At 45.0% G+C, this 10,754-nt stretch overlaps 1 protein-coding gene across 1 annotated transcript; it reads right to left on the reverse strand.

Moving 5' to 3' along the window:
- Positions 1 to 7,412: 7,412 nt before the first annotated feature.
- Positions 7,413 to 10,273, reverse strand: LOC119455481 (peritrophin-1). The gene is made up of 3 exons (XM_049668817.1): positions 10,159 to 10,273; positions 9,050 to 9,242; positions 7,413 to 7,653 (listed from the first exon to the last, which is right to left on the reverse strand). Exons 2-3 carry the CDS (start codon positions 9,221 to 9,223, stop codon positions 7,438 to 7,440), a joined length of 390 nt encoding a protein of 129 aa, XP_049524774.1. The 5' UTR covers positions 9,224 to 9,242; positions 10,159 to 10,273; the 3' UTR covers positions 7,413 to 7,437.
- Between the last annotated feature and the right edge of the window lie 481 nt (positions 10,274 to 10,754).

Here is a 10,754-nt window from a genome sequence, read left to right on the forward strand (position 1 = left end):
TGAAACATAATAAGCTCCAAGGAGCGACCTTTGTCAGCCACATACAATGCCGCAAGCGCCACTGCAAGCCATTCTCATCGCCAGACTCTACCAATTCCAATAATCTGACAACCCCCTATCCAAAGAAAACTCTGAAACGGTGCGCGTTGATTCGGACAGGTACCAAGAAACATCCGATGATGTGTTCTCGCAAACAGACACCAACTGGGTTTATGTAATCAAGCTAAGTAATTAGGAATTAGCTAGAGCTTCCACAGATCAGGAAGGCGAAGGGAGAACTGGCCTTCACTAATTCACATTCCGTAACACTTAGCAGAAGAGAGCTACATAGTCATTACCTAATGCCAAAAATACCGAATAAACAAATGGACAAACCATCTACGACTAACCCCGTCCCCAAATTGTCTCAGAAGGCCTGACTTATTCTGCATTTCCTCTGGCGCACTTGTAAATTGTGCTGTCTTATTGCTATGCTTCCTCTGAGCAGGTGACCGTATTTATGTGACATGCCCTTACATAATACGTCGAAGAGAAAAGAAATCTGTAGAGTATACCATTGGTAAACGCGATCCGCGCAGCCCGTTTCTAAGGCGTGGTACTCTCTACGTAAGTGCGAGAACAGCCATCCGACGCTTTCCAAGATCAGCTGAAGTAGACTGCAGAAGAACCAGTATCTAACCTGATAGAGCGTTATTGTCAGAACTCGCGAAATCCAAAAAAGAAAGTATTATCCTAACGGAAACTCACGCGAACTATCTAAAACAAGTCGCAGTCAAAACTACGCTTAGGCTTTTTATCTTCCGCCTACATATCGCCTCGAAAAAGAAAAAAAAAACGAAAACACTGACGCTATCCTTTCTCGAACGTTCAGCTGTCACGTTTTCCTGAAAGCAAACATCAAATTAACTCAAAATTATCTGCCTTCACCACGATCAGAAGAGACCAACAATGCCCTCTGTCTAATAGAACGTCCCTAAAACTCAAAGTTGTTCCAAAGTATCCTCAAAGAAATGAGTATTAATGAACGCAACTTACAAAACGTGCCTCGAAAGAAAAACACTACTGTCAAACAAAACACGAAGCGTCATTAACTAACGCAAAAGTCGTAGGTCATCAACTTGCGCAACTTGCGCGTGACCTTTCAAACTATATGCAACCCTGACACTGTTTGAATTTTAATTCTATAGCTGTCGTAGCATAAACACTCCACTTGAAATCGTGGGTCTAACCTGAGCCGAAAAGGTTAACAACCTAACAAAAAACTGCGGCATTCCTTGCGCCTATCAAATGTTCAAGGCTCAACAAATGTCCCGCAAAATGAATACAAAAGAAGAAAAAATGCTACTCGTCTGCCCTGTTTCTTTATTCTCGGGCCGTAAACGCACCCCTTTCTTTCAGACGCACTCGAGGGGGTCGCGCATTCCGGGATTACGCAAGCTGTGGTCGCGAAGAAGGCAAAGGCCGCTAATTTGCCTGACGCACGTCATAACTGCGACTTTAGAACAGCAGCCTCCAAGTACTGGGAGAGGGGTGCATTCACGGACCCGCGCGCCCACTGTCCCATTATCCGTGAGGCTGTCGCCTTTCCCTGCCCCCGCGAGCACTCGGCTACTGTAGCTGCATACCGGATGCTTCCCTTTGTCCCTAGCTCTGCCTACAATGCGCCGTACGCGATGCGGTCAGGCGACAGTCACAACGCCTGAATCTTCGCGAAACTCTCCGTTTCGCGACGTGCGTCACGTCGATACCCGATCTCAGCAAACGCCTAAGCTTAAGAGTTACCCTCCTTCGCTTTTTCACGCTCTCTGGTTGGATCTTGACCTTAGTGAATTTACCAATGTCACCTTGGCGCTTCACACGTTTGATTTTAGACGCCTGTACCGTGTCCATCTTTCTCTTCCTGCGCCTACGCCTTTTCTGTTTGGCATGCTTCGTAGAGCCTGCGGCATCGGCACAAGCACTTGAAATTTCTTTGCCCTCTCGGGTTTCACAGTGCGACTGCCTTTCTAATAGAGCATAACCACATTTGATCTTTGAGCAAGCTAGCTCGTCGTGAAGTGCATCTTCTGCTGGCCTAGCTCTATCACTGCCGTCGACAGCATGCAAAACTCCTTGCTGGCCTTCGAAGTCGGCCTCTGTTTTCAAAACAGCCTCGCTAAATGGTGAAACAGCCGTTTTTTCGCGCTTGTAAGTGTGTGCGTTAACTACCGGCACCACAGCCCTTTCAGCGCTCTTCGAACTAGCGCTATCAAGACAAGCTTTGTTACTGTCGTCTTGACCTTCGCAGTGCGCCACTAATTTTAGGGCGGGAAAACCACCGCTCTCTTCGGTGACCGCATTCATATCGCTTCCGGCGGCTACTAACACGTTTGACTCATCACTGCTTGCAGCTGCCTCTGGGCCCCTCGCTCTACAGTCTGAGCTAACTAGGAGGCTAGCAGATCACAGCACGATCTAAGAAACCCATATAGGTTTCCTGTCTATCTTCGGGCTGAAGTCGGGTGGAAGGATAATTTCTCCCTTTCATGAACCTTGCTGCCCCTTGCAGGCTTCAGCAGAACTGATTTGCGATATACAGTGTCCCTGTGCTTGGAGTTGTTGAGTAATTCGTATTTGCGCTCAAACAACGCAGTGGGTTTTTCCTAAGCTGTTCCTCATGTTTTGTTCCTCATCAACGTGTACTTCGTCACCCCAACTTTAGCTGTCGGCGATCATCGGCGATCGTCGAGCTCACAGTCAGCGATCGTCAAAATCTGATGCGCGGGTCAAGCGCGTCGGCTTTTATACATCACTCGTCGAAAGTTTTAGCGTAACCGCTGGTGCCTGCGTGCCTTCCAGAAACTACTACACAATTCATGTCGCGCATGCAGTCTGATTATACAAGGTTGGGCGAGAACATACACAACAGCTAGAATAGACGATAACACTCGAGTAAGTTCCAATCATGCAGGCGTGTCTTGCGGTGAGCGATAACTTTAGGTTGTTAGCGGGTGAAATGCAGTCCCTGAGAAAAGTATAAATAAGTACACGTGTCAAAATACACGTATGCCACAGATCCAATAATCCCGTATCACCATATGTGAACACATGATTTATATGTGTTGTATGATCATACGATAGTATTGGACATGTGGCATATGTGTCATAGGATATTTTTTGCTAGGGATATATATACGTACATTACCTCATAAGCTATGTGCCTTCCCTATCTCGGTTGTTAGTTTGTCTGTATTGTACACATTATAAGTAGAACGGAAGCGCTAACAGCTACATTTGGCGAAGTGGCGGCTTATTTCTTTAGGAAATGAAAAAATGGAATTTTATGCAATTTTTTTGAGCTCTTGTACAACGTGAGAGACGTATGTTTGTTCTGTTTGGGCACATATTCAGCAGTCACCTCCGTGGAGTGCTTGGAGACTCGGAAATTGAGTGATATATGGAGCAGCTGTTATTTCTGATCAAATGAGTTGTTGACAATTATGTTCTCAGAATGTATAGAAAATCAGATTTTCTGTTTATGATGTCCTCCCTGCCTTCCCCCTTGCTTTCCTGGCTTTCACAAACCTTTTCTGCACGTTTCTAGCTCTTGCCAGATAACTGGTGTCTCTTTTAATTAATTTTTCATATAAAAAGCCAACTTTCCTGTTTTCGGGGAGGATAATTCAAGCGCGCAAACCATGGTTTGCGCGCGCACAGTGAATTATTGTGCCGGCCACGAAGCTACCTACGGGGCCTGCGTTTGCGACGTTGTTTTAATGTGTGAGTGAAGTAGACAGAATAAAGGTTGCAACAGAGGATGTCTATCTTGTGTGAAGCCGTCTATGGTCAGTTGGTGCTGGTGATAGACTGACTTGGAAATGCGCAATGAAGAACCTGAAGCAATTAGTGCATGTTTCTATAGGAGAACCTGTACGAGCAGATGGCAAAATTCTTATGCAAGAAATCGAAAATCGTAGCATAAACTATGGCCATGACGAAATACAGTGGAATCAGGCCGACGGCTATGTATAGTTATTAGGGTCTTTCACTTGCATTTATGATGCAGTCCAGAATTCTTGTAAACAAATAGCCAAGTTATTGTAGTTCGAGCGCATTTTCGATAATCTCTCCCTTTCTGTACACCATCGTCACAGGAAAAACAAAAATGTACCCCTTGACTACTTTCACGATCAAATACTTCCACAAATAAATGCGTTATAAACGAATGTGAGACGCTGAAGTAATGAGCAATTAACAGAAATGACATACCTGTAATGAAATTCAGAAAGTCGAAAGATATATGTATAATTTGCTTCAAGACTTTTGATTAAGGCATTCAAATATGTAAACAGTCATGCAAATGTGTTTTTTTCTGTTTTGAGTAACACAAACATGGACCCTCCATGTAGATTCTTTAACACTGTAGCAATGCGACCAGTTTAGCAATACAGTATATAGCTATCTCAAGCAACACTGAAAACGATGCAGATGTTCACAGGAAGATGAAGCTTTGAAGTTATCAATGGTAAGCGAACACGGGAAGCCACGGCCAAGCACGAACATTTCGACAATTGAACGTCTGGACTGTCAATCAGTTGCATAAATTGGCCTTCCTTGCTCTTTTTACAGTTAAATATCTTTCTCGTTACGCCTAATGGAACATGATGATATTGAATTTACTAGTTGATGCAAATTGTTGCATTCCGCGTACGACAATGCATACTGGAATGCGTACCGTGTATGAGAATGCGTACCGTGTATGAGAATGCGTACCATATTAGCATACTATAAAATAGAACGCATCTCGGCAGTGCTAAACGGCGGTTACATTCACTCATTCCCGCTTCGGGAAACGCAGCTTCGTAGAATCACCATAAAATAATGGCTGGTCAAGTTGGTTTTCTTGCGTGCCATTCGTTAAAGCCTTAAAGTGTTGTATTAATTTCTTGAAATAAATATGCTCTCCTGTTTTGGTGAAGCTATTGTAAGTGCAGTAATGTGATGTTATACCAGAGTTATTAATGCAGTGCAAAAATATTTTACGATTTATTTTGATGGTGCCCGCCACTACACATTTTTTTCAGTCATACTTGACGCATGTTGGCCCACTGGGAGGATCAGCGATGTTCGACCCCTATCAATACTCGTGACGCGCTCGTGGCTATCTCAGGGCGGGCAAAGGCTATGCACTGTGTGAAGCAACTCTCGCTTAGGATGGTACTAATTTTGTGCCAAAGGCCCGCGCTTCCGTGTCTGCTGAAATACTGTCGTCACCGTTCAAGTAGCATGCCATCCATGGATGAGCATCGACTTTTCTGAAAAAATCAAAGCCCCTTTCTTAAAGAAAGATGGTTGAACGCGAAGCTTTCTCCCATGCAAACTGAATCAAAGTCAAAGTCCAAAGCCACCGACCACGCAACGAACCAAAGCAATGCTGAGCGACCGGATGCGATGCATATGTGATTTGATTGCTTGTTTAGCATAGTAGTTTTTGAACGTTAAAGTTGAACGAAGACACATTTCGTTAAGTTGCATAGTCTTTATTTTAGATCATGTAGCCGTTGATTACACGCACACACTCACACTTTCACGGACGACAGTGCACTTGCACGGTATTGCCTTGTGATCATTGTGGTTGACGGTCAGATGCTCTGCCGTTGCCGTTACAGGCGATCGGCCTTCAGGGCACGATCGCGCTCGCGCTTACGATCGCGTACGGCAGCCTCTTCTGTCGTGTCCTGGGTGGGCCTACACCAGCAGCCTACCCATGCTAATGGCCGGGAATGCATTGCGTGATGCGCGTAATGCAATGCAGATATATACAGTTCGTCTGGGTAGCGTGGCGTTGCAGTTCCCATTGTTGTTATCAGTACAACTGCGAATGTAAACTTTAGTCTTCTACGATACACAAGTCGTGCGCCGTTGTTCTACTGTGTGCGCAGATGCGCAGCCCTTGCTTCCATTGTGTGAGCAGATGCGCAGACAGTTCCAGGGTGTAAGTTGGCTTTCCTGCAGTGCGTTTTAGGTGCTCGCGGACGAATCAGTGAGACAAAGAAAGCTTCGCTTTAAAAAAAGCAGCAGTCCTAACGCTAGGCATCGCTGGTTAGTGAGCTAGCAAATGACTCTAAATAGTGCAGAAATCAGACGAACAAACCTTACCTATGAATGGGTAGTTTCAATAACGGCGTTGATCAGTTGAGGGAAATATATTGTCCTGTTCTTCTTCTTCTTTCTTGGGTTTTACGTGCCAGTGAGTGAGTGAGTACGAACTTTATTGAGGTCCTGAGGAGAAAGAATTAAAGCGGGGCCGGAGGCCCCGCCAATCAATCCGGTGGCTTCACCCAGGTCGGGGCCGGTAGACAGAGTCCTTCGGCGACGGCCCGGGCCCTCTGGACAGCCTTGAGCTGAGCGATGAGCTCTGTACTTCTGAACGCTGAGTCCCAGGAGGAGTGGTCAGGAAAATCCGTGCCCGCGTTGGCAGGGCACAGCCAGAGCATGTGTTCAAAGTTGTTGTTTTTACGTGCCAAAACCAGTTCTGATTATGAGGCATGCCGTAGAGGAGGGCTCCGGATTAATTTTCACCACCTGGGGTTATTTAACGTGTACTACAACGCAAGCACGCGGGCGTTTTTGCATTTCACCTCTATCGAAATGCGGCCGCCGTGGCCGGGATTCGATCACGCGACCTCGCGCTCAGCAGCGCAACACCTTAGCTGACTGAGCCACCCCGGCGGGTATATTGTTCGGTGACTTTAGATATCAAATACGTTGCTAAATACGTTGAAACAGTGGAACCACCTGTTTTGCCATATATGTCCACATTCAGATTTGTCGTGGTGTAAAATATACGCTACAAGTTCTTATTTATCTTGTTTTTTACGATTTCAGATTCGAATACGTTCAGCCTCAGAGTGTTGTTTGAAATGCTGTATAATATAATTGAGTCTTCGTGAACAGACGGATAAGGTCGCCGACGTATAATATTGCATTCTTATTCTGAAGGTAATTTCCTGCTGCCGTGACTCTATATGCCCATGGACAGTGTGCAGAAACATGGCGCCATTATCAAATTTACTAATACCGACGGATCATCGGCAGTGTAACACATTTTTTGTGGCATTGAGTCTCACAATGTGGACATACATTCACGCTTTAGCTTAGTGTACATCCAAATGCAGCTGGTAAGGTAAGGTCGGCAACCTGGGAATGCATGCCCAACATTTAAATGTTCTTGCCTCCGAAGCTATTTCAGAACTTTGAGAGAAATCGTGCAAGCTTGCCGGCCGGCGCAGGCGCTAACTTTTCTGAAAACTGCACGGCACCTATTTGTTGTGCATACGAGAGAAATGGTCTGTGAAATGACAGATCCACGGCCACGCAAGCATTTCACTGAGACGCACGCTCCATTTCCAAAAAAAAAAAAAACCACCTCGTGTGTCGCTCTTCAAATTTTATTGCCTATGATGATGGTGCCTGGTCGTCAACAGGCTTGATAATCTCCTTGACGACTTGCGTGATGATAATCCTTTCAGTGGCTGGCGGGGCCTCGGTAGTCGGCAATTCGGGCTCTGGGAGAGGGAGCTCGACGCACGCTGCACGCCACGGAAAGTCGCACACGTTCAGCTTGCGGTTGAAGTGCAGAGCATGTGGGCATTCGATGAGTTCTGGGACGCCCTGCAATAGCGAGAACAGTATAGGTTGAGTTTGTATGAAAAATGTTTAGCAGAGTAATGTTTGGTAATGCTGCTAATGTTTGCTATATGAATATCGTTAACGATTTCGGTGCCAAAGAACACGTGGTCACAGGGCCTATCTACACTACCCGTGCCAGAGTTCGCGGAATGGCTTTGAGTTTTCCACAAAGACTGAACATCTAAGAGTGAAATGATTTCATTCTGAACTGTTTTTGTGCACTGGCTTTCAGATTTTCAGGGGAGTCTGTCCCTTTTGTGCTTTCCTAGCATGATTTAGTGTTTTCCCTCTGTTGTTTAGCCAGTCAAGCTTTTAGTTTGGATCTGAGTTCTGACGGACTGAGTTCTGACGCGCTTTTTTTTACAGTTGGAGGCTCTTTATATGAGGGGTGGCGAAGAGCCAAAATTTCAGAACCGTAGCAAATAACTTAGTGCAGCATGAACAGTAATCAAGAAACACAAAAGTTATCAATAACAGATAATAGCAATTTACGAATACGGATTCCAATGTGCATCGAAAGGTGAGCTAAATAATACTCGCAAAACTTGGTAAGTCGTAGAGGCACGAAACTTGATAAACACCGCAAAGTGTCGACAGAAACACGGAAAGAAAATGCTATGCAAGCCGGTGACGTAATCAGGTGAAAAATGTGTGAGCGGTAGACTTACAAGGTGCAAGTTCAACATGAACAATGATGCTCTCACGAAGATTATTTGATTGATGGTTCTTTGTGCAAAGAAGGAATGAAGTTCAGCGATTGTTCACGCATGTGGCGAGTAAGCCGTTCCTTAGTGACTGATGCAGCTGGAAAAGGTTTTGCGTGTTTCATAGAAGGATTGTTGCGTGGAAGGGTGCGAGCCAAATCTAGAAATCACTCTGTTCAGATTCACATAACAGGTTATGCGACTCCTCCTTCCACTGTAACCATAATCACCATAAGCATCGCCATCTTTTTTTTTGTTCAGCTTAGGTGAAATACTTGTTCTAGGGATCTTCATGTCTCCTTGCGAAGTGTGTACTTACTTGCACAATTTCCAATGTTACCATTTTAGTAGTTAACGAAAAGGCACATTGTTAAGGTTACCTTTCAGAGGCTTGCCTCTCACAATTGAAGAGGCGGGGGAGGTAAAACGTTGAAGGCAGCTTGTTTGATTATCTGACTGAACTAACAAAATTTCCAAATCGGCTTTGCATTGGGACATTGTCTACGCGTTCAAGAAGGAGCTGACATGTTGGCAGTGGAAAACAGTGGCCAATAGAGACGCGGATGGGATCTGCTTAACTTAATAGGATGTTTGTACCTTGAGTTATAAAACGGATACTGTAATTTAAATAAATGTATCTATTCTTGCATGTTTGTCGCAAAACTCATCTTCACCTGTGAACACAAGTAGAATGTGGAACAGTTGTAGACGTTAGGTAAGAGTGTGGCGTTGACTCCCTTGTCGTCCACGAGAGGGCAGACCAAGAATTCATCTGCAGTGACTGCCGAGACACCTGCCACAGCCACGACAAATGCCACAAATACAGGAATCATCACTTTAGCTTGCATGGCTGGCACTCTGGACGCCCTGCAGAAAAAGAGAACGACAATTTGCGTTGGATCTTGAATACCCATAGCTTGCGTCAAAAGTAATTATTATAAGCTTGCGGCAGTGGATCTCTGGAAAAAAAGAGGATGTAGGTTTACAGTATACATGAGTATGGGCTTCGCTTACGAGCGAAAGGTCTAGAAGCTAAATACTGTAACTCGAATTTAACTGTGAATAAGGAAACAGATGATTTATTAACAACTACGCATGAAATAATGCTAAATATTCCATGTGGGCGTTTAATATAGGAAACCTGTGCACCAATAGGCGCTTGCACCAAAGCGCCTTGTGTCCCACGCATGTTTACAAAGCATACAAGTATAGAATGCGCGTATCGTATACAGCATGACACCATTGCTTCAAATACGTGGTTACTTTCACTAGCTTTGGTTTCCATAGCACGCAGCCTCTTTCATGGCGTACAACAAGAAAGAGCTAACTTTAAATTATGAAACTACAAACATAAGTTTGTTGTTCCTTGTTATAGCATATTGCGTTTCCTTTGTATATTATTCGGCGCTAATTGTCGAATGTATGTACTGCTAGACCCAACAACTCACCCGTGTGTTCACGTCAATCGTAATTTAAATGGCACGATTTGGTACAGACATCTTGAGAAGGGCTTTCTACGGAAGCAGTTCTTTCACACGTTGGTTATTCGTTTTTAGCTATAAAAGTCAGGGAGTTTCAATTTTTGATACCTTATAGTAGGCTCGTAATTCAAATCGTCACTTTAAAAGACAGTGTTTTCGCATAGTACCCTTTTAGTTCAATAGTTACGGACAGTGCAGTGTGATGTTCAGTCTAAAAGGCAAAAACGAGCTACGGAAATGGACATCCTAAGTCAGGCCTGGTCAAGTTAAAGCGAAAGAGGGCTTGATTAGTTCGTACTTACTCAGTATTGGTCGCACAGCTGCTGGTGGCTCAAGTGTGTCTGAGCGGGCTACGGCCAGATGTCTTATGTGCTGCGTACACAATCAGCCGACAAACAGTTTACGAGACCTCGCATTTGATAAGCGGTCCACGGCGCCATTGGTCGGCGGGTTGTATAATGGCGCCTCTTCTGGTGTCATGACCGCAAACGTTCGGTCGGTGATAGGCCCGGCCCGTAGTGGGGCATTGCAGAATGACAGTTGCATCTGAGTTTCCCAAGTGCCCGTTACTACTCAAGCTGGCGTACATGTCTGCCAGCAGTAATTGTTGGTCGCGGCAGGTTCAAGCTATTGTGGTACTTTTTTTCTTCCGGAAGGATGGAGAGGGTTGTCCGCCCCTGGACAACATTGACACGTGTGCGCAGTTTTCATAGATAGGCGTGGGTAATGAGGACGCGAGGTGTCAAGGGCAAGTGCGACGAAAACACGCTGACTCCCTTTAGGGCATTCTACGTATTTACATTATTTAGCGTATGCTTGAATACATGCAGTAAATATATAGTGAGATTAGCGAGTGACAATTTCTTGGCTCACTATAGGGCGAGTGTATTTCGTCACA

This window comes from Dermacentor silvarum, chromosome 6 (genome assembly GCF_013339745.2).
Source record: "Dermacentor silvarum isolate Dsil-2018 chromosome 6, BIME_Dsil_1.4, whole genome shotgun sequence".
Classification (NCBI taxonomy): Eukaryota; Metazoa; Arthropoda; class Arachnida; order Ixodida; family Ixodidae; genus Dermacentor; species Dermacentor silvarum.